General features: G+C 36.2%; 4 protein-coding genes across 6 annotated transcripts in view; 2 read left to right on the top strand and 2 right to left on the bottom strand.

Moving 5' to 3' along the window:
* The window catches only part of LOC105113648 (auxilin-related protein 1-like), a 7,397-nt gene extending 4,847 nt beyond the window's left edge, over positions 1-2,550 (top strand). Inside the window, exons 6-8 of the mRNA XM_011009903.1 lie at positions 759-848; positions 1,701-1,877; positions 2,008-2,550. Of these exons, the coding sequence (XP_011008205.1) occupies positions 759-848; positions 1,701-1,877; positions 2,008-2,046 (306 nt within the window). The 3' untranslated portion in view covers positions 2,047-2,550. The remainder of the gene's footprint in view (positions 1-758; positions 849-1,700; positions 1,878-2,007) is intronic.
* A 123-nt stretch (positions 2,551-2,673) lies between these two features.
* On the bottom strand, positions 2,674-6,289 carry LOC105113650 (RPA-interacting protein A). The gene is made up of 6 exons (XM_011009905.1): positions 6,118-6,289; positions 5,942-6,034; positions 5,611-5,845; positions 5,129-5,220; positions 4,275-4,382; positions 2,674-2,980 (listed from the first exon to the last, which is right to left on the bottom strand). Exons 1-6 carry the CDS (start codon positions 6,214-6,216, stop codon positions 2,819-2,821), a joined length of 789 nt encoding a protein of 262 aa, XP_011008207.1. The 5' UTR covers positions 6,217-6,289; the 3' UTR covers positions 2,674-2,818.
* A 309-nt stretch (positions 6,290-6,598) lies between these two features.
* LOC105113647 (Homeodomain-like transcriptional regulator) lies at positions 6,599-16,999 on the top strand. 3 transcript variants are annotated; one of them, XM_011009901.1, is made up of 18 exons: positions 6,599-6,829; positions 7,142-7,267; positions 7,700-8,146; positions 8,536-8,594; positions 8,678-8,920; positions 9,079-9,141; positions 9,224-9,440; positions 9,543-9,643; positions 10,698-10,784; positions 10,897-11,028; positions 12,051-12,191; positions 12,348-12,470; positions 12,595-13,050; positions 13,681-14,097; positions 14,263-14,883; positions 15,552-15,656; positions 15,783-16,002; positions 16,505-16,999. In XM_011009901.1, exons 2-17 carry the CDS (start codon positions 7,216-7,218, stop codon positions 15,969-15,971), a joined length of 3,453 nt encoding a protein of 1,150 aa, XP_011008203.1. In that variant the 5' UTR covers positions 6,599-6,829; positions 7,142-7,215; the 3' UTR covers positions 15,972-16,002; positions 16,505-16,999. The 3 variants fall into 3 exon arrangements, with proteins under 3 accessions (XP_011008203.1, XP_011008202.1, XP_011008204.1); XM_011009900.1 differs by having other exon boundaries at positions 6,599-6,835; XM_011009902.1 differs by lacking the exons at positions 6,599-6,829; positions 7,142-7,267; positions 8,536-8,594 and having other exon boundaries at positions 7,998-8,146.
* Positions 17,000-17,137: 138 nt separating this feature from the next.
* On the bottom strand, positions 17,138-21,498 carry LOC105113646 (glyoxylate/succinic semialdehyde reductase 1-like). Its single transcript, XM_011009899.1, has 8 exons — positions 21,311-21,498; positions 20,958-21,068; positions 20,724-20,825; positions 19,967-20,068; positions 18,939-19,054; positions 18,591-18,669; positions 18,343-18,513; positions 17,138-17,477 (listed from the first exon to the last, which is right to left on the bottom strand). Exons 1-8 carry the CDS (start codon positions 21,413-21,415, stop codon positions 17,394-17,396), a joined length of 870 nt encoding a protein of 289 aa, XP_011008201.1. The 5' UTR covers positions 21,416-21,498; the 3' UTR covers positions 17,138-17,393.
* Positions 21,499-23,949: the final 2,451 nt, after the last annotated feature.

Raw genomic sequence — 23,949 nt, 5'->3', positions numbered from 1 at the left:
ATTTGGAGTTTAATGACTTTTCCTTTAGAGTCAATACTGTTTTTGCTCATGCTATATGCAGCAGCATTAAGGCTTTTATTTGGCTTGAGTGGGATTTTCATAGACATAACCATGTCAAACTGTGGTAATGTTTTGGTTTAACTACTATGGGCTGGCTGTTAGTAGGCTCTAACTATCTATAAGTTATCTTTTGAAAGCAAAATTACAACAAAAGTCAGTCATGATATATCCAAAATGATTGGTGGTTAGTAGCTAAACATATCTTGTTGAATGTACATTGACCCATATAATTGAGTCAAAAGAGGGTTGTTGTTATTGTGAACTGCTTAAGATTGTGATTATGCTGGACTTGGGTGTCATACGGAGGCTCTGGCCTTGGACAACATTGGTAGCCAGAAGTGATTATGAGAATGATGTTTTACTCCCAACTATAGTCCATTGATGGTTCTCAAATCCAGAAGTGAACCAAGCTGAATCCAGTTCCACTGTATCAGTTGGTTCTTCATTTATGTCAATGGTAAATACAAGTTTCAGCCCACCAAACAAGTTTATGTCTTCTTGGAATTTGATTGTAACAGGTTTCATTTCTTAGAGAGTTAACAGACAGTATGTTGTTGATTGAAGCCTAGCTTCTTTTTTTCTTCCATTCCTTCCAGTATTCAAGAGAGTGAAAAATGTTTCAAGTTGCATCTTGTTCTTCTTTCTTTTCTCATTGCTTTTATTGTTAGATGTCTGATACTGTTTTACGTTGATTTCAGAGGATTGCTGAAACATTGGATGTTGAGATCAAGCGTTGGGCTGCAGGAAAAGAGGGGAATCTCCGTGCACTGCTATCAACACTACAATATGTGCGTTTGTTTTTTGGATCCTATATGATCACATCCAGCATAATTCTTATGTGGAGAATAATTTATGGATTACCTTTGCTAAGTGGGTTTTTCCATATCCTTTATTGATATCTTTTGTCCCAAAAAAAAAAAAAGCATACCCGGTATCTCGTGCATCAATATTAAACAGATTTAATTTTTTGGCTACTGCAATTTATCGCATGGTAGTATTATTCAACATCTAGCTGTCCATTGTCTTTTTATCTTAGAACTTATTTGAACCTTTAGGCTCTTGAAGTAATAAATAATAGTCCTTGTAGATTTGTGGAGCACCTCATTTCTGGTGAGTTTGCCAGTGTTTCCTAAAATTATTTTCCATCTTATTGAAACTGAAACCTTGAAAGAGCTTATGAACACGAAATCTTCTCATCCACGAGGATTCCTTTTTCTTTGCTTCCTTTCCTTTCCTTTATCTGTCAATTAAGATGACAGATCTGGCTGCTCCCCCAGTTCACTTCTTTCTTTACAATGCACATGCTACTTTCAGGTGCTGAGTTTTATCCTAGATGCACCTTTGATTTTGTCAAAATAAGAAAACTGATTTGTATATGTTGTTTCTCTTTGGTTAATTTGTGAATTAAAAAAGATGAAGAAGGTAAGACCGTAATGTAGCCTTGAAGATCCTAGGTTGAGCTCTTCCATAAAACATGTTATGAGTTCCGAACGTCAGAATAATTATGTTTAGCTGTATGTGATCATCACTTCTGTGATCTTTAGCTGTTGGTTAATTATAGCACTTTCTTTATTGTTGGTCATTGTAAAGTTAAATATTGTTTTCATCTCTGTTTCTAAAGTAGTTTGTGCAATGATCAGGTGCTATGGCCTGAATGTGGATGGCAGCCTGTTTCCTTGACCGATTTGATCACTGGCGCAGCAGTTAAGAAAGCATATAGAAAAGCAACCTTATGCATTCATCCTGATAAAGTGCAACAAAAAGGAGCCAATCTTCAACAAAAATACGTTGCTGAGAAAGTGTTTGACTTGCTTAAGGTATTTCTTCAATCTCTGTGTGGCAAAGGAAAAGCATTGCGGGTCTCTCTCTGTGATGTGTGAAAATACTTGTATTGGCCTCTCAATCTCATTGCCTTGCTCTCATCATGAGTTTCTTCTGTTAAAATAGGAAGCATGGAACAAGTTCAATTCAGAAGAGCTTTTCTGAAACCCTGTGATTAATATTCTGCTCCGAGTACTCGATCTGGACAGTGGAAATGCTCAACTCTTATGGCAGATGTGTTTTTACTCTTACATCCGCAGCAGTTGTCGATTTGATTGATACTTGAGAACATAAAGCTGATGGGAGAGGGAAGCTTGGGAGGTTTCTTTTAAATGGTTGAGATGCGCACCGGCCCTCCCTTGATTCAGGCTGCTGTAAATCATGTTCAAGCTGACACAGCACCTGAAAGTTAGGATGCTTCTTCATGTAGGGTTGTCGGCCTTCGACACGACTGTCGAATTTAGTTGCCAAAGCCTATTTTGCGTGGGATGGAAGTGGTCTTTTTGTGTTAATTCTTTTTTACAATCATATTTTTTTTTATGGGTTACCCGTTTAGTGGTAGAGCGTGATATATTGAGTGATGCCATATATGTTAATCGATATCAAACGACGATATATTGGCTTTGTATGATTATTTTTGATCCAATAACTCAGCCCTACATTTCACACTTTTATTTTATGCATGCAACCCCGCCCCCCCGTTTCTCTTTGCTTTCCTTTCCTTTCTTCATGTACTGTAAGATTTAAAACTTCTTTCAGTAGCTTTCCAGGTAATAATACACAAGCCACATCTCTGAGAAAGCCAAATGCAATAGCTCCAAAGCAAAATCAACACCGCCATTGTTCCATGATGTTTTGTCAAACAAGCAAGAACGCGCTGTATGCATCAACTAGACATCTTCCTGTGATTATTACAAAAGAAAAAAGAAAAAACAAACTATATAACCACCTCAAAGGTGCTGCAATCCTGACAAACAATAAATAATGCAGTTAAACCAAATCTAGTTTCAATGCGAAACTTTGGTTTCAATCTACAGCCACGGTCAAGATGTTCCTCGTGGGCTCCTCCCAGTCGGATCTGCAACACGTCCAGATTAATCTGAAACAACAAACCAGAGTCCAGGCATATCAGCAATGGCGTGACAGGTAATATCAGTTGCAAGTTCCTAAACAAACAAATAAGGCAGGAAAGAGTTGAGAAATATGGTAGTAAGAACACAGTCGGTGGCAAAGCCAGGAATTTTTCCCAGGAGAGTCGATTAATAACCATCAGTTGTTTGAAAAGTTACATCTTAAAATGCGTATAATAAAAGTATTTAAATAATGAAAAATACAGTAGAGGCAGTGAACGATATTTTTTTCATAGTTGTCCGTAATGGCTTCTCATTTTTTTCATGCTTATATATTAACATGACATGTATACATAAATGAACAAACTAGCAGAGTACAAAATACAAGGAATTAGACAAGCAAGAATGTGTGAATCGTGTTTTGCTCGGTCAAATCTAAAAATACTGAAAGGAAAAGGGCTACAAGAGAATTGCATGCTCAGTGCGAAAAAGAGCAAGAAACTTGGGAATGGATGAGAAAATGGTTGGGCACTAGAACAATATAATAAGAGAAGGAATTCTATCAACACTACCTGATAGAAAAGTTCCACTTTTATTTTAGTAAGTCCCTTTATAGGACAAAGTTCTTAAAAAACACACTAAGTAAAAAAAACACTGAACTAATTCTTTAGAAAAAAGCGCGCATGACAGAGAGAAGTAAATTTTGTGGGATCATTTTAAGTTTTTTAATATTTTTAGTGAAATCAAGTTAGAAATGATACCATGTAACTCGTTATACTCTTAACCAAAATTTACTACCCTTAATATATTTTCCCCTCAATTTAGACAATAATAATTCACTTAAATAGCCTCATCTCAACTACTTGTAAACTATGCAACCTTTGATTAAGTTAATGCATTGTATGTTTGGTTGTGGACCTCCTTTCCCAAAAAGAAAAAAAAAAGAAAATGCATACCACAGTGTACTAAAAGGAAAGAAATGGGAAGAGTGGGTTTGTGAATGGGATGTTTGAGACACTGAGATGGAAAGAAAAGTTTGTTGAGGCTGGAATGATACCAAAACCAGTAAAAATAAAATACAAAGAAGAAGTTTGGAGTAGGTAAAATCATCCAACATCAGATGGCTAAAAATTTGGGAATTCAATTTTTAACTTCTGCACGGAAGGCAATAAGGGAGTTTGTCAAAAATTTGCTCTAGAGAACGCTCAAGTCATACTTAAAATGAGGTACAATTGCAGTAAACTATATGCCAACTTTTTAAGTGTAATTGCATGGTAATTTATTACATGCCAAAAAAAAATCAGTGAAGTTGAGATGGAAAACCTCATCGCCTTTATTGAGTTTAAGTTCACAGAGAGTGCAATATATGTGCTGATGGTTCTCTTGCAACTTTCCTTGCTTACATATGGGACACCAGATCTCCTTGGCCACCTAGCATCAATGTCAGAAAGCTTTATAAACTCCATTTCTTTTAGGTTAGCATGAAAGCAGCAGCAAAAAAAGCTTTATTGATCACAACTGCATTTTCTGTTATGCCCAGTGGCACAAGAGAAGAAAAATAATTTCTAGCAAGAAGGATTCCACAGTCCTAATCTTAATTTCCAACAAGAATATAGATGAATAACACCAGGAGAAGTCAGAGAGGATAAGAAGATATACTTCATACACAAAGCAGAAAGCCTAGGGCTTCTCAATCTCCACATTCTGTCACGCTATCTGTCCTCTGGTTTTACTTAACCACTATTGCATTTGGCATAAGAACAAGCAACAGTTCTATCAATCTTTGGGATTTTTATTGGCTCCTTGAATCTCAAGCTAACTAAGTTGACTCAATCAAATAGTCTTTTTTAGTTTCATCGACTTGGTTAACCATTCTAGCAAGCTCTAACAGGTTGTATTTATTTGGTAATGTTCCCAAGGCTGGGATGGGATACACTAGCTGGGATGTGGAAAATAACATCTAGTGGGCTTAAACCACAAGTTTGTTTGCATGCACTAATATTTTACCCAAAATTGTGGGCATGAAATGCATCTAAATGGCATTATAATTGAGACTAGTAGAAAATCAAACCTACAAATGCTAATGTCAGCTACAAGGATGAGTATTCTGTGCATCTACGAGCATATCAGAGATATAGCCAAGACTTGATAAGACAAATATCTGCAAGCTATCATACCTCCTTATCACTCAATTGCATGTGCTCATAAACAGCATGAGCCAAGTAATCATCTTCTTTGTCTTCCCAGGTTTCAATATAGTTTATTGGTTCTGCATGGAGTTAGAGTAAGCAATTAAGCTCAAAAAACATGATTCAATTGATTAGAACCTCCTTAGCACATAAACAGACATAAAAACATGGGCAAATGCAACACTGAAGGTATGCAAAATTCAGATTGGCAATTAAGTTGACAATCAAATACACTCCCCGCGTGTGTTTTCAGGCGATAGATTAGAAAAACAAGTTGAAAAACATAAAAATGAAGAAAGTGCAATAACAACTGCAAGCAATTAACTTTGCATTTACATTCAAGTTGTATATATGCTGACAACAGAACCTGGGCGTACCCACTCCTATATATATAAGCAGGACAAGATTTATTTGTTTTTTTTTTAATTTCCTCTAGAAACTAGTAATTTTTGTAAGAGAAACACACTAACCTTCTCTAGTTGTCTCATCCCTAAGATCTTCATAGAAGATCTTTTGCATTTCTAACAAAATCTCTTCACACTCGCCTTGATAAGCATCATGAAGACCATCATATTCCCACAACATATCATCATTCGCCTCAAGGGCACGAGTTGGAATTTTCAACTGTAACGACGACGACGACGAATTCTGAATTTTTTCCAGTTCATCAGACACTATGTCCTGGAGAGCATACTTGATAATGTCCTAAACTCAAAAACAGGAAACAGGGGATAAAAATCAAGAATCTCATGAGATAAAAAAAGCAACAAAGAAGAAGGGGTAAAAGAAAGAGAAGATGACCTTATTATCTAAAGATTTAGCATTGGGCACCCTCATTTTCCAGAGCAATCGGGTCCTGTCCTCACGCACTCTTTTGTAACAGTTTTCCCTCAGCTGACAATCAAAAATTTTTGTTTATCTATATAGACAAGTCTAAAAACTCAAAGCATTCATTCTAGAACAAGAAAAAAACCAACCTTGTTTTTCCAAGAGGGGTAACCGTTGAAAATTGATTGGGTTTTAAGAGACTGTCGTTTCGATGTTGGGGCTGAATCATTTTCCGTTCTGTCTTCCATTCTTGCTTGCGAGCTTTCTCCGACAAGTTGCTATGAAGCACCACCCCAGAGAATGGAAAGATTGCACAGCAATCAGAAGAGCAGGTGATGGGTGATGGTGCCTTCTGCTTGGCGGGTGTTGGGTTGGGCTGGGCTGGGCTTATCACTGGAACCCAGTTATCACTTAGTTTTTTCAGCCCTTAAACATTACAGGTTCTATCTTTTTCGGCCCTCAAAAATATTAATTGGGCCGGCCTAAAACCGGCCCATTTGATTCCTGGTCTAAAACCCCCAGATGACAGCGTAGCATGATGAAGATATATGGTAAAGACTTGAGCAACAGCAGATATTTTTTATTTTTGTTTTTACGAGTAAAGAGAAAAAAAAAAAAAAAAAAAAAAAAAAAAACAAAAAGAGCAGACACAAACTAGAAGGAGGATATTACAGTTAATATTATAAAAAAACAGAAAATAAAAAAGGAGATGATAAAACCCAAAACCCTACTGCTTTTGGTAACATCTCCCCCCTAACCCCTTCTCCTCTCCCTGTTTCTTCTTCCTCTTCTTCAACCACCCACCCCCCCTCTCACGTGCACTGACACACACCCCTTCATTTTCACTATCGCCACAATACTGTAAGAGTAAGCAAGCAATCTTCCACTATTCTCTTCCACTCACTCCACAATTCTCATAAAATATCCACACTCATGCCTCCTCCTTTCTTTATTTTCAACTGATTACTACTGTTCTATTCTACTTCATTTGTCTACCCTAGGAAACATTTTGTTTTTCATAGGAATGGAGTGTTTCATTATCTGTGGCTTTAGAAGGAAGTAGAGAGTGATGAATAGTCTATATCAATTTTTTGTTTTTGTTTTTTTTTTCTATCCGAGGATATTTGATTTTCTTGCTGATGGTGGTGGGATTGGTTTGTTTGGTCTGGTCAGGATGTGGGAAATCCAATTTAATTAATTATCGTCAAATTCGTTAACTTAAAGGAGAGGTTCCATCGCAGACAGAAATGAAGAGGAAATCGCCACTCCAGCTTCAAGCCCTTCTGAAATTCTATGCAGGTCTTTTACTATCTCATGAATTATCATCTACCTGCCTTTTCTACATTTTGGGATTTTTCTTGTATTGTTTTTTTTTTATTATTATTATTATTTTCAGCTAATTATAGTTTTTAATTCATAAGGGAAGGGAAGTTTCTGTGGTTTGATTACTTCATAAAAAACACCATTTGCTTTTCCTACTAACAACTCAATTTTCCCAGCTTCTTCCTTCTCTTCTTTTTTATTTGTAAAAAACCCAAATTAATCGCCTTATTTGTTCCCCTCTTTCTGTTGTTAAATATTTTTGATTTGTTTGCTTTTACTAATGTTCTTAAATCTAAACTCTCCCTTGAAATCTGTTCAGATCACTGTGTTGTTTTATAGGCTTTATTATATGCATTTTATATTGTATTCATTTTCTAAGCCGGCGGCAATGATTTTTGCGTGAAGCAGAGGATAAGTATCCTTCGCAAAGGGCCATGGAAGACTTTGCTGTGGTCTCGAACTTGACATTTAAGCAGGTTCGCGGATGGTTTATCGAGAAAAGGAGGAGTGAAAAAAGCAAAAATGAATTGATTGAACCACCACGTTTGACCAAGAAACTGTCAGTTTTCAAAGGAAGAAAGGGAGCTGCAGTTGCTTCTGATGCTAGAAAAATGCTTAAACAGTTGGAGCTGTCCGCTAGTACTATAGTTAAGTCGAACAAACCATCATCTTCAAAGTACAAACATGCACCTTCAGAGGTTCAGGGTAGGATAGGCAAGAGGAGGAAGAAGTTGGTGTTAATTCAGGATTTGCTGACTTCTGATTATATTCTGGGGAAGATATTTCGCAAAGATGGTCCTCCCCTTGGTTTGGAGTTTGATTCTCTTCCTACTAGAGCATTTCATGGTTGTGAAGGTAAAAAGTTTGCGTTGACTTTTTTTTATTGTTGTTTGGTTAGCAATGTTATTGCATTACAGATAAGTAGTTCTTGCTTATTTAAAATCAGAACCGTCTATTGGGTTTTTGTTTATTTGTTCCCTTGGAGATTAAGAGTTGGAAGATTTTTAGAAGGTATTGAAATAAATGCAGGGAAGAGCTTCATGTTTTTGCTTGTCTTTGCTGTGGATTAATGCTCGAATGGTAGGAGAAATATAGTGACCAACTGGATTCTTGTTCCTCTCCTATCATTTATATGAAGAACTTTGAGATGGATATGGATTGTGATTGCATAATGTTTGTACTTCCTCGCTGTCCCAATTTGCACCTCTGTATTTATGGTACTCATACAGCATTTGCATGTTTAGATTCCAGAAATTCTCATCCCGTTCACCAAGAGAACCAAAGAGCAAACAAAAGGGGAAAGGTAGTGCAAAGAATTTCTCTACATAGACAGAGTTTCCCTGCTTCTTTTACAAGGTTTCACATACGTTTGTTTTTCACTTGAAGGTATCCATGTGTGCTGCTTTTGATGATCAAAATTGCAATGAGAGTGCTCCAGTGAAGAAACATGGTATGGGGAAGGGTTTGATGACAGTATGGCGAGTAACAAATCCTGATGGTGGAGATTTTCCCACTGGCATTCATTGTGGTGGCTCTCAAATAACTGTTACACCTCAAATATCAACTCCCATGCCACGGAAGCAGCCTCCTCAAAAAAAGATGCGAAGACAGCCAGTGTCTTCTCTAGTTGTTAGTCATCTAATCTGCTTCTCATAAGATCTTTTGTTCTTGATGAATTATCATTCTTGTTTGCTGTCACTGGATACATTTTAGCATATATCTGTTGCATAGATCAACTCTTCAGTTTGAGCTATTTCCACTTTGCTGACACTGTTTTGCATTTTCAGAAACAGAGAATGCTGCAAAAAGAATTACAGGAGAAGAGGAAGCCTTCTGTTAAAAGGAGGGAGGTAATCATTTTTGTAGTGCTTTTAATGAATTGGAACAGTTCATATCTGCCAATGTGGTAACATCAATTTACCTGTTATGCAGGCGGAATCTAAAAGAGATGAGATCCAGAAGCAGTCCTTCAGGGAAAAATGTGAACTTGCTCTGGAAAGGTTAATGAATCAGGATCGCCTTAATCAATTTGCTATGCTAGTGGATGATGAAGAGCTAGAGCTGAGAGAGTTACGAGCTGGACCAAATCCACTAACATGTACGGAACACTTTGCGGCAAACAGACTTTATGGCTGTTCCCTTTGTAAAGGTTTGTTTTGGCTGTATTTCAGTGTGCCTTAAGAAGTGTCTATGTAGTTATCGCATATAGGATATACTTGAGTTCTTTCTACCAATAAGTGATTTCTTCCAGATGTGCTGGTGAAATTTCCTCCAAATTCTGTGAAGTTGAAGCAACCATTTGCTATGCAGCCTTGGGATTCTTCTCCAGAGGCTGTCAAGAAACTATTTAAGGTGCGTGGAGGATGAATAGCTTTTTAGTGCTTTACAATGCAGCATATATCTTGCTTGAAAGATGGTTGTTATTATCTTATCCTTTTCAGAGAATTCATAATTTATTTCTTACTCAAATATGATATACCTAGAAGCAGCTTGCAACATTTATCCACGAATATGGCCTAGTAATGTATACTCAATGTATCTTATCTTCTTTAAAAACACTTCTATTATGCAAATTGCAAATTGCACTCTTATATACTGGCCTATGATATATTTAATGAGTGCATCAATACTATGTATTTAAAGATTATATCTGAAGATGCAGTGGTTAACATTAATCACCTGCATAAGTGAGTCAAAACTCTGGATGTTTTCTTCTGTGCATAATCATTTTGCTTGTATATTTAGATAGCTTTTGATTAGTGCTTGTCTGATCTACATGATCTTGAAAAAATCACTAATAAAAATACTCCTTTGTGGCTACCTACTTGCTACATTTGTACTGGATTCAAGAAGACCACGGTGATTTATTTTTCTTTTGTGCCGGAGGGGGAGGCTAGGTAGGTGTGGATGTACCAAAGCAGGGTCCTAGTAGTCCAATCCTTTCGTGATTTTGTATAAACAGATGCTCTCAGGCATCAAATCTGCAACCTTTTGTTTGCAACCCCGGTGCATTTACCTACCATTGAATTGGGCAGTACTTTGTTTTTATGTCTAGCAAGGATCCCCCATTTTTATTACATATTAGAGGAAATACTCTCACGATTGACTAAAGTCTCCAAAATTCTCCCTGAATCATTTTGGAAGCCAGTAAAGTCTTATGCTTGCACTTCAGCATGTGAATGCAATCAGCTATCACCTAGTAAAAAAAGCACTTCATCCACTTTCATTAGTGCAATATGCATATCAGAATCATCACATTTGCTGCTCTAATAGCTGTAAATACCCCTCAACACCCCCCCTCCCCAAAGATTAATTTGATTGTCTATGCTACCTTGTATAGGATTTAATATGATTTTCTTCTCTATTAAATTCTCTTGCTGAAGTTAGGTTGGCATGTCTTTTTCAGGTCTTCCATTTTCTTTACACCTATTCTGTTACAGTTGACATATGCCCATTCACTCTTGATGAGCTGGCTCAAGCATTCCATGATAAGGTTGAAACTCTGACTTGTTCTTTTGTTGAACTCGTACTTAACTTAGTTTCTTTTATCTTCTTGCGTTTAAATTTGTTGTCTTTGGTTTCATCTGTCTGTATGTGACTTTCAGGATTCCTTTTTACTTGGAAAAATTCATGTGGCCCTTCTGAAGCTTCTTTTATCTGACGTCGAAACAGAGATCAGTAGTGGACTCCTCCCTCATTTGAGCATATCTTGCAAGTTTCTCGCACTCCTTCACTCAGTGAGTAAATTATATATCTCAAGTCCATGAACATAAGTTTGGTCCACAACCGCATTAATGGTTTTGTTGAATGATCTTGTACGTTAAAGATGTAATTCAGATTGTAGTAGTGTCAGATATCAAGAAATTTTGATATTTTGCTTGCATATGACCCAGCTGTGGTACCAATGAAGACAAGTAAAGCCATGTTGCAACTAACAACTAATAATAAAAGGTCCATGATGCTGAGAAACATGGAAAGTGATTGTTATTAAACAGAATTATTTTCATTCAGTGGTTATTGTAGGACTATAAAAGAGAAGGTGACAATTAGCATCGGTATAAATGTTATTATAATTTATAGTGCCAGTTTACATCATTCAAAATGTTTTTTAGAACAGGGAATGGTTAGTTAAATCCACAAAGCAATTGAAGTTTCTGCTAACTTTATATTCTGAGCCCTTGGGATGCAGTGGTGCTTCTATAAGAATTCATTGTGTTTGAATACCAAAGTTTCAGGCTGAAACAAACTTGTGAGTAACTTGATTTCCAAGGAAAAACTTGTTGATGGTTCAGGTTCAATAATGAAAATGTTACACAATTATTAGAATTATTTGGCTTTATGATGTGCCCTAATGCAAATCTTGCATTTTACAAAGTTCAGAAATCTCTAGTCACCTGCACAACAGAGAGTTTTAATAAATTCCCGGTGTGTTTATGTATGAGAATCATGATGTTGAACACAATAAATGATTGGAGATAAGTCAATAACATTTAAATGAATTCTTCCACTCATCCCCTCCCTTTCATAATCCGATTATATATATTTAAGTATAGGACAAATATTTGGGATATTCTCAGTTCTGAATATATATGCTTTCTATAGATCGGTTTTTCTATTATCTAGTTTCTGTGCTTTTCCTTTGGGAAGTGTGGAACATATCATATCTAGTCTCTCTCTCTTTCTCTCAATCTCAGTTTTTAGGGTAGAAGTTAAAATAACCATCCATAACCTTAGTATGGTTATTGCTATGTTTTGTCAGGTTGAAGATCAAGAATTTGTTGTGGAGTTCTGGAAAAATTCTCTCAACCCTCTAACATGGACTGAAATACTGTGTCAAGTTTTGATTGCAGCTGGCTATGGTTCAAAGCAAGGTGGATTTCGTAGGGAAGTCCTCAGCAAGGTATTATTTAATCAGCTTGCTATTTTTCTTTTGATATTTTTCATCTATAATTTATAATCTAGAATTTGTGTATCAATGTCAGACTCTTATATGTAACAATATTTCTTTGAAAGAGACATAAATCAGCACCTAAAGCTTCTTTTTTTTTTCTCTTAGGAGATGAGCCTTATGGTGAAGTATGGCCTACATCCTGGAACTCTTAAAGGTGAACTATTTCAACTTCTGTCTGTTCAAGGAAATAATGGATTGAAAGTTTCTGACCTGGCCAAGTCTTCTCAAGTAAGTTACTCCATCAGTTTTGAAGGAAATGATGTCACTAGATAGTTATTTTCTCAATCTTGTTCTTTAAATTGGTACTTAATGAATGATCCTGTAGTGATGAATGTTTGGTTTTGTTTTGAAGATCGTGGAATTAAATCTTGCCAGCACAACTGATGAGCTGGAGCTTTTGATCTGCTCAACTCTTTCAAGCGATATCACTTTGTTTGAAAAGATTTCATCATCTACTTTTCGTTTGCGAATCAATACTCTTGCAAAGGAAGCCAGTGGTTTTCAATCAGATACCGAGGACTCTGGAATTGTTCACGAAGACTTCCATGATAATGGTGCATCTAGCAGCAGCAATTCTGATTGTGATTCAGAAAATTCTAGTCCAAGAAATCTTAAGCTTATTGACTATCCTAAAAGAAAAAACAAGATGCTTACATTTGAGAATGAAATTGATGAGAGCTGCCCAGGAGAAGTGTGGTTGTTAGGACTAATGGAAGGTGAATATTCAGATTTAAGCATCGAAGAAAAATTGAATGGATTAGTGGCATTGATTGATCTTGTCAGTGCTGGATCCAGTATTAGAGTGGAGGTAACAGCTATAACCTTAATGAAGTTAAGATTTTAGGGCTCTGGTTTTTGCAGGAAAGTCAATTGCTTTTGGAAAATCAATTTCATGGACAAATGCACCCAACACGAGAAAGTTGGGAAAAAGTTTTTCTTGCAAATGATTGGATCTTGTGAACTAGGTTGTTTTCTACCTTGGGTGTCTATACCTTTATTTTTTTGGTTGGTAATTATCAGGTCCATGCTTATGAAAGTTTTTAAGCTCATTACAGGTTACTTTGTTTGCAACTAGATATCTGTTTTGTCTTAATGAATTAAGTAGGATGGATATCATGATTTAATAAATCAGTTTTCAATTGAATTGAATCATTGCTTTTCTTACTGGGTGGGTAGCTGTGGTTTTGACACATTGTAAGGATTATTATTTCAAACGCCGAGTATTTACTGATTTTTAAGAATTTAGAATTTTCCTAGTGTGAATTCTTCTAATGTGGTATTTCATTTTCCTTGCATTCTTCCCATTAGTTGTGATTATCCCCTACTTTTTGTAACTAGAAAAATGGTTGATTCAAATTATTAGCTTTGTAACAATCTTCTATATGAATAGAATCTTGATTTGACTATTGAGTGATTGCTGCTGCTTTCCCCCCTGTAGGATCTAGCAAAACCTACCATTGAATCTGTTCCTAACATATACCACCATGGTTCCGGAGCAAAAATAAAAAGATCATCAATGAAAGATAACGTTCCCAGGCCATCCTGGGTCCATGCTGGGCAAATAAACGACACAAAAGAAGCGTACAACTCATCCAAGTTTTTCCCTGTTGATTCTTCAGTGTTATTCTCAAAGCCTGATGGCAAGGATAAACTTTCTGGCAAAGAGAAAGAGACAGAAGGGATGGGACTGGGGATCAATTTGCACCCAATGCAATCCATCTTTTTAGGGTCTGATCGTAGGTACAATAGGTACTGGCTTTTCTTGGGCCCATGTAACTCATATGACCCCGGCCATAAGAGAGTCTATTTTGAATCTTCTGAAGATGGGCACTGGGAAGTGATTGATACTGAAGAGGTAGACTTCTCAGCCTTTGTCTTGATATTTACTGATTGTTAATTTTTTTAATTTTGTGCCTTGGATTGCACATGTTTGTAGAAAGTGATTGCATGCTTTGTTTATGGTATTATTAAAATATATCTCCAACCACCTCTTCTTTGCATTTGCTTTTTCCAAGTACAGGCTTTGCGTGCCTTATTGTCAGTTTTAGACGACAGAGGAAGACGGGAGGCCCTCCTAATTGAATCTTTGGAGAAAAGGGAAACTTTTCTCTGCCAAGAAATGTCAAGTAAGATGGTAAATGATTCTGGAGTTGGGTACTTCACACAATCAGACCAGCCTGAGCTGGAAACAGTTAGAGAAGACAGTTCTTCTCCAGTGTCTGATGTAGACAACAACCTAACCCTTACTGACATTGCAAATGATTCTTTGCCGCCAATGAGTGCAATAGTTCTTGAAACAGGAAAGAAGGGGAAAGAAGAAAACCAGAAATGGAACCGTCTCCGACAGTATGATACCTGGATATGGAATTGCTTTTACTGTGATCTTAATGCAGTAAAACGAAGTAAAAGGTCATATCTTGAATCACTTAGAAGATGTGAAACTTGTCATGACTTGTACTGGAGAGATGAGAAGCATTGCAAGATCTGTCATACAACATTTGAGCTTGATTTTGATCTCGAGGAAAGATATGCCATCCATTCAGCTACTTGTAGACAGAAAGAGGACAATGTGATGTGTCCAAAGCATAAAGTTCTCTCATCAAAGTTGCAATCACTGAAAGCTGCAGTTTATGCAATTGAGGTATGCTCTTATGGTTTCTCTCTGTCCCAATACAATTTCATTTATGCATGATTTGGCTGGCATGTGCTTGTTTTTGCTTGCATGTATTCTCACTGTGTTTGTGTGTTAAACATACAAGACAGTTAGACATCACTGTCATACTATTTTTTAAATTGCTAAAATTTAGGAGGAAGAATTAGAAGCATATTTTTTTCTTAGCACCTCTAATGCAGCATTGAGTTGTACCTGTATCATCCTCTTTAATTCTGTTTGAAAGTCAAATCAAGCTCTGCTTTTGAGTCCTCCAGCCCCAGTGACTTCTAAAGAGTAGCACGTGCCTGGTCAAGTAATTTTTTTCTTGTAGTAATTATTCTGATCCATGGATGATGTGCTGACAATTGACAATGTATTTTGGTTGGTCAGCCTCCAAGATGTAGGAAGTTTCTTAGGCTGGTGTGGTGTTTCATCATTCTGTTTGTCCTTAATTTGTGGTTTTATGTGAATTTTATTAGAAACACGCATATCATGGCAAATTCACAGGCACACACAAAGAAATTAGTGAGATTAAGATAATGAGAAGGTGTGGTGAGTTATATGTATGAGGTAAACTCTTGCATGTGGACGTTTCTGTGGTAGAAACTCTTATTCATTTAACATCTATTTTCCAATAAATTGCCCCCATCATACAGACTGTTATGCCGGAAGATGCCTTGGTGGGTGCCTGGACAAAATCTGCTCATAGGTTATGGGTCAGACGGCTTAGACGCACATCTTCTTTGGCCGAACTTTTGCAGGTTTTATTTTCTTGTCCTCTACATTTTGTGCTCAAAGAAGCACAAATGCCTGTGTTTAACTCTGTTTTCCTGAAGCCAACCAGAGTAGCATGATTTTCTGAAAGAGTATTTTAATTTGCCTTTCAGGTAGTTGCTGATTTTGTTGCTGCAATTAATGAGGATTGGTTGTGTCAATGCAATCTTGCTCAAGGTTCCAGTACTTACATGGAAGAAATCATCACGTGCTTTCCTACTATGCCTCAAACATCATCTGCACTTGCACTTTGGTTGATGAAGTTGGATGAATTAATTTCTCCATATTTGGAAAAGATTTGATGTGAAAACAAGCAGGAAGCCGAGAACAAAGGTACGGGCATGTTCTTATTGTGAACACATTTGTTCATTAATGGTGTTGAAATATATCAAGCTTAACTGCTGGGATTTTTTATTATTATTATAGTTCTTATTTTTGTGTAGATAAAGTCCAGGCAGTAGAAAAGATCCATCTCTTATTTTGTCTTTGATGAAAACTAGAATTGCATTTTCTTGTGAATTTGATTTCACAGAAACAACCGAATTCATGCTAAGTGGATTGTTGGTGCTTTATTACGATGCCACTATTGTCTTTTATATATTTTCTTGTCTTTAATATAAAACTCCTTTTAATTTATGTAGTAAGTCAGAAAAATAAAAATCTGTGGAAATTAGCATCTTTTGCAAAATTATTTTATTCAACTTGCAAAAACCAGAGGCATTTATCATAAATGGACACTATATATGTTAGGACTACTAATTACCACCTCTAAAAGACGTTACCTTTGTTTGTAGCCATTCTTGTTTCATTGACATCAGGATATGCTTCTCTGCAGGTAACTATACTACGCAGCAATATACCCAGGTTTGATATGGAGGTTGTGCAAGTGTGCCCTAAATTTCCACCTGGAAAACATCAAGCGTTAATATGGCCATCGCACTAGTCATCATTGCATGGTTTGCAGGTTTTGGCTACGAGGAGAATCGTTGGGATGCACTTTTAGGTCCAAGTGGAAGGGATGAAGGCAATCAATGTCTTTTGTAGAGCCAATGTTTGACCTTTTGCATTCTTTGACCGTTGCTGTACTAGTGCAGTCCGAGTGATTAGATGTTGTACAGCATTGAATAGTTATATATATCAAAGTCTAGTTTCGTTCATATCTTTACAATGCCCCCTTTTAGCAGCAAAATAAGCTCATCTCCCACGTTTCTAGTAGTGAAGGTTTTGCTCCTTTCTACTTCTGGTATGAAGGAATCAAGTTTTGTCCGTGTATACCTGACAGTCAACTTTTGGCATGGAAAATAAAATTGTCAAAAAGTTCTTCAACTTCTTTATTCGAGTTTCTCTGTTATTATGCCTTCCATGCAATTGTGGGAAATTATTACCCATAACGTTTTGATTCTACAATTCTAACCGTGAAGCTCTCATCTAATATTGGAATTGGTTTGTTGCTACACAAGCCGAGTGTATGTTCAAGTAGAAAGTTTGCTGTTTATCCTGCCAAGCAAATTATGTCTATTTTCACGGCCAAAGAGTTCTGGTGAAAGAAAAGAAAAGAAAAGAAAAAAACAGAACAAAAATTGAAGTCAACAATTCATTCAATGAAGGAGTTTCATCATCTAGCTTGTGATTGATGAACTAGGCTACAACTTCCAGGGCTGCAAACCAAGTCCGAGTTGAGCATTGTGTTTCAAATCAGCGTCATGTGAACTATCAAGGAGTGATTAATCCTTGGTCATCTTCAGAATCTCATACACAGCTGAAAAGTCTAGGTCCCCCAATCCCATGCTTCTGGCCTTCTTGAAAGACTGCAAACAAATACAATTGCTGAGTTTGGGTTCAATCATCCGAAGCTACTCGTTCTACTTTCAACAGTTACTGACATTTGCTTTTCTAAACTGACACAAGAATGTGCATTGATATCAATCCATGTCAAACCGACTCCAAAACAACATTCACTGATGATTAGCAAAGCCGCAGGGGGAAGAACTCAATAACTCACAGAAGCTTATTACCATAACTGTTCCATACATCAAGTATATTCATGAAGGATGTTTCAAATCTGCAATCTATCATAATAAGAGGTAACCCTCCTAGCTCCATGCAACAACAGCACCACCACCATGAAATTCAATAAGTATTCTCAATGTACCGGATCAATCCTAGTGCTTGCAGACAACAAGACCTAACTTGAACCATCCAGAGCTAACGTAAGCAAGAAACTCTTAAAGATCTTACAGCAAATCAATATGAAATTGAAAACTTTGGCAAATCTAAATACGAGAGGTTGCCTGGTCATAAAGACAACTGTAGAACTACTTGCATGGTTTATTCAAAACCACACTTCCCCATGGGATAAAAATCAAAATAGATGGCAATGAACTAATTGGCAAAGGCAGAAAAATATCTGAAAAAGTTACAGCTACAAAGTTATCCAACTATCTTATGCAGACAAAAAGAAACAGTAGCTCATAGTCAAATTGGAGTTATCATTTTTGCAATTCAAAAACTATACACATGTTGATTGTTCTTGTTCAGTTTGTTTGAAATGATCCAGTACCAGTTCTTGGGTGTCATCTTTTTAAAATTCACTGATCATTCTAACCCATATGCTTTTTAACACCAGAACCAAACAACTCGTTTGAAAAAGATAACTAAGATGAAAGGTGTAACCTCATTTGCTGCCGCTGCTACTGGCATTGACACAGCATTTTCATCCCCAAGAGCTAGAGCCAACCGCATGTCCTTTTGCTGATGTTTCAGAGGGAATGCAGGGGAGTGATTACTCTTGAGCATAGCTGGTCCTTTTCCCCTGAACATTGGATTAGCTATTCCACCAAGATCCTGCCAGAAAAGTAGCTCATTAAGACTTGGACACTAATCCAACACAAGTTACAAGGAATTTCTTGTTTCTATCTCACCAAGACATCAAGAAGATCATGTGGGTTGAGTCCACTCCTTTCTGACAGCACCAGTCCCTCTGAAAACGCATTCATCATACTGCAAAACACGAGAGATCATAATCTATATCCAACATTGAGAGCATCAACACATCAACATATAGCAAATGTGCATTATGCTGCAACAAATACTCGTTCGGGGTGTGGAGTTTATTGTGCCAGCTCTGGTCACAATAAATATTCACTTCTGACATGCAAAATGCAAGGTTAAAATTGGTTTCTCATACATACATTGACATTTAGATACTGCTGATATAGAAGCAATTATATATTAGTTATATTTGCCTCAATGATAAAAGCAATCTTTACCTGCCCATTATCATGTTGACCACAAGTTTCATTTTTGCTCCATTTCCAACTTGCCCCAAGAAGAAAGACTTCTTCCCCAAAACATCAAAAGCTGGAATTGATTCCTCATACAATCCCTAAAATTATAAATTGTAAGCAGCAGTAAACAACAGATGTATACAGAAACATACTTTTGTTCCTCAAATCAACATAGAAATCAAGAAGTCTGCATTAAATCCCTAAAATTATAAATTGTAAGCAGCAGTAAACAACAGATGTATACAGAAACATACTTTTGTTCCTCAAATCAACATAGAAATCAAGTCTGCATTACATAGTTGTATCATCAAAATTGTCTTTCTGCATTTCATAGTTGTATCATCAAAATTGTCTTTCTTTACAACAGAAGCAAATGAATCCTTTGCATATCCCACACAACCCTCTATTGTCATTTCACAAACCATGGGAAGGAATTACAACATCCGTCAGTGTTAGAATAAAGTTTACAAGTAAATTTATGTCGCATGCAACACCATTTCTGAACAACTACTAGATTGTACATTAGCACAGTCCAGTCAATGGCTTCAAACTATTTATTAAGACGTGATGCTTCAGGAATGTACATACGAAACCAATTTCTAGCAGCGATAATTCTGATAGCAACTTTCTCATCTAAGTGACAATAAAAGATCAATTAGAGTATCAATCTATTCATGCAAAAGTAACAGGTGGGATTAACTACAGGACAAGATGACAGTCATCTAAAACTCCATCCATGTATACCTTTCTACATTCAATTTATATCTATATCTCCAACATGTTAGATTAAACATGCCCGAGACATCCAAAATCAGATGAATCCACAGTTTAAGTTATTTATTTAAGAGATACAACTTGGTCATCTATGTATGCAAATAAATGGCAATAGCCTGTGCAGAAATGGGGGCTGATTTTACTGCCTCTAATATTTCAAAGGAATAGTTCAGCAAACATGCAAGTATATCAAATAGCAAGAAGCAGCTCAATCATAAAACAACTCACTAATTCACCTTATCCCCAGCAGCAAGGATTACAAGTTGACCAGTTTCTGCAGGCTGCTTGCTACCTGACACAGGAGCCTCAAGGAAGGCACCGCCCGTTGATGTAATTGCCTGTGGATATAAGCCACATGGCTTAGTAATTTATAAAAAAGTGGCAACCAATATCTTGCTCATAAGAAAAGAAACCATCGCCAGATGTTTAAGGATGTTTTGCAGTCTTTGGTTATGAAGACTTCCGGAGAAGAACAGATAATTATAAAGGGGAAGGTCTCCGAAGCTTTGGCTTTATGCATCCTAAGTCCACACATTAGTAACATGACATCTTCTACACACATTGTACTTAGCAAATTCTTTCCTTTTCCTTCCTCAAACAAAGTCCAAATTCACATTAGGATATTAGCCTAAAAAGAAAAATCCAACCATTGCTAGAGTTTTACGATCAGATAACAATCCTTTAATCTACCCTTCAAAGTTTCAACCAAGGTCAGTATAATGAAGATACACCAAGAGCATAATGAGAGTTATTCCTATTGTTTTTTATTTTTTAGCACGCCTCAACAATTCCCAAATTATTGATGTTAGACGCAGTTCACTCATATCATCTCTTTTGAAAATTAATGGAGTATCATTTCCTCTTGGACTAACCATCACCAAATTGGAAATCTCTAAGCATACCATATGACAGTTTCCATAAAAAATCACTGACATTCCACCAAACACAAGAAAGGATTGACAGTAAAGAGTAGCATTATCATCCAATTAGAACCTGGCTGATCTTGGAAGATGTTTCAGGATCAACCGTGGACATGTCAATATAACCTTTTCCGCTGCCAATTTGCTCAAGTACACCATCTTTATCAAAAACCACCTAAACGAAGGGATTTCAGTAAGAAGAGTCAAATTAGCCGGCAATCAGATATCATTATTCATAATAATTTCCACAAAAAGGTAGGTATTCAACAAAAACCAAAAGCTAAAACATTTTGGTAAAATTACAGACCGAAAGAGCCGCGGCAGGATCCGACAACATAGCAATAGTAAGTCTGCATTTCTTGACCACTTGTGCAGGGGTTTCTCCAATTGATGCACCGAACTCCACCAGTTCATTACACTGCGGTTCCAGCAACCGAACTTCTTGTCATCAATTAAGTAAGAACACAAAAATAATACTAAAGCTGCATGTTTATCTAGTTAACTACTGTCCATTGAGTACATAGAACCTTATTTACCACATTAATCACAAGTACTTTCACAGTAAATAAAAACACATAAATCAGATCCCAAGAACAGGAAAAAAAAGAGAGAATTTTTTTGCAGAAATAAGGGCAGTAGTAGAGGACAAAAAGTGGGTACCTTGGAAAGCGTCCTGTTCCAGACAGTAACCTTGAAGCCATTTTTAAGCAAATTCATGGACATGGCCTTTCCCATTATCCCTAACCCCAAGAACCCTACCTCCATTTTCCTCTATCTCTCTATTTCTCAGAAGAAGAAGAAGAAGAAGAAGAAACTCTGCTCTTAGTTTTAGGAGTATCAATTTATAAATAAGTATAGCTAATAGTATCTTTCATTACAATCGTGGACAAGGAAACAATTATCATAAAATTATTTAATTATTGAGTGATAAACATTAAAAACAGCGTCACCATCAACAATCCTCGTCAGATTAGCGGTTAATAATGTTTCTTTTTATGGAAATTAACGCGCTGTAATAATACTCAGTTATTTTTTTAAAAATAATTACTGTTTCACTACCGCTGTAAATAATATTTGATTTATTTACTAATTTTCATGTTGTCGTTGTTATTTGTTTGCTTCCTCATCGGAGCCATGGAGGGATGGATGTTTTGTGTGGTCATTTAACAAATAAAGATTGTGTGGCTTATGGTCCGCTGGATGCCTGCCACGTCAGCTCACATGGCGGTTACCCGTGCTTGCCACCAAGCAAGGAGAGTAGCCACTAGCCACCGGTATTAAGGTTGGTGCGTTCCTTTCCGCTTAAAGTCTCTCTCGGTTTTTATCTTATCCACTTTCGCCACGTGTCCATGCCGACTTATCCATAATTCCTTCGAAACTGGGTATTTGGTGTTTTTCCATAATTCTTTGCAAGATGTACTTAAAATCTTCCTGTCAATATTTATTTTTTTAATGATCTTGGATATATTAAAAATAGAGTTTTGGTATATTCCGGTGACTCATTTTTTAAAAAAAATTTTCTTCACTCATTTTTTTCTCTTAATATATTACTTTATTTTTTTTCTTGGTTGTTGCATCTTTATAAAATATACAAATATCATAACAACAACAAATATCACTAAAAGTGGAAAAGGCTTGATCTCAGCCATTGCTATTAAAAAGACATTATGAGAAGGTGGGGAAGTGTTTCTTGTGATAGTAACAAATGAGAAAACGTACTATTGTGATGAGGTATTGAAAAAAATTGCTACTGTGATGCACAACAATTTAAGGATGTGATGTTATTTTAGTTGCCGAAGAAACTCCCACTGAAAAAGGCTATAAATCATCACATTGAGTTGGTACTAAGAGTGAAGTCATCATCCCAACCCCTTACTAAATGTCACTTATAGAGTTGGTAGAATTGAGAAAGATGTTGAGAGAGTTGATTGACGTGGGATATGTTCATCTTTCCAAGGCTCCTTATAGTGTTCTAGTTTTGTTTAAAAAAAAACGAATCAAAGTTTTTGCATTTATGTGGACCATCATGCACTAAATAAGATGACAATTAAAAATAAATATCTAATTCATTTGATTCAAGACTTGATGGAGAAATTATGTAGGGCTTCTATCTTTACAAAGCTAGACTTTCGATTCAGGTATTAACAAGTTGGAATTGTCAAAGGGGATAAGCACAAAACAACGTGTTTAACGAGGTACGATGTATATAAATTCTTGGTTATGCCATTTGGCTTAACAAATGTTCCAACAACATTTTGTAATCTTATGAATGATGTACTATATGATTTCTTAAATAGTTTTGTTATTATCTATTTAGACGATATTGTAATTTATAATAAGGGGATGTGAGATCATGTAATTCATCTTTTGAAAGTCTTGAATAGATTGAAGGATTATTAGTAAAAAGAAAAAAAATATGAGTTTGTAAAGACTAAGATTATGTTTCTAAACCATTTAATTAGGGAGGGACCAATAAAAGTGGATTCACACAAGATTCAAACCTTCATTGAATGGTTAGCACTAAAAACAGTCCCAAAGTTGAGATCTTTTTTTGAGGTTTGTAAACTATTACAAATGATTTATTGAGGATTACAACAAGAAAACAATCCTTTTTTAGATGTTCTAAAAAAAAATTAAAAGATGAGAATGGTCATGTGATTACTAATTGGCTTTTAAAAAGCTAAAGACAGCAATAGTATTGACTCCAATCTTAGGGTCACTTGATTTTGATAAGCCATTCAAAATTCATGTTGATGCTTCGGATAAGGCCATTAGGGGAGTGGTGGTAAAAGAGGGACTTTTGATTGTTTTTTAAAGTCAAAAGTTGAATGATGCTGAACAAAAATACTTGACTTATAAAAAAAACAACAATAATAGTACATTGTTTTTGCATATAAAGAGTATACCTGTTGGGACTAAGGTTCATTGTTAAGATCAATAACATTGCTAACACCTTTTTTAAGACAAAAAAAGTTATCATAGTGATAAGCGTAGTGGCAAGAATTATTAGCTGTGTATGACTTTGTATGGAAGCATAAACCAAAGAAGTATAATCAGGTTGTGAATGCACTCAGCAGACATAAGGTAATTACTACTATTTTTGCTATTATTTGGTTGGAGTCAGACATGTTAGATCAATTTTGCCAAGTTGTTGGGGAAGATGCAATGTACAAGAAGTTGGTTGATCTTGTATGAAAAGAGATAATACAAAGATATTGGTTGGAACATGACTTACTTTATGCAAAAGAGGTCGAATCTTTATATCCAAAAAGGAGTTAAAAAAATATTTAATGATAAAG

The sequence above is a fragment of the Populus euphratica genome, unplaced genomic scaffold (genome assembly GCF_000495115.2).
Source record: "Populus euphratica unplaced genomic scaffold, PopEup_1.0 scaffold624.1, whole genome shotgun sequence".
In the NCBI taxonomy this organism is placed as follows: domain Eukaryota; kingdom Viridiplantae; phylum Streptophyta; class Magnoliopsida; order Malpighiales; family Salicaceae; genus Populus; species Populus euphratica.
The sequence above is the reverse complement of the archived record's forward strand: the minus strand, read 5'-3'. Positions and strand labels throughout refer to the sequence as shown.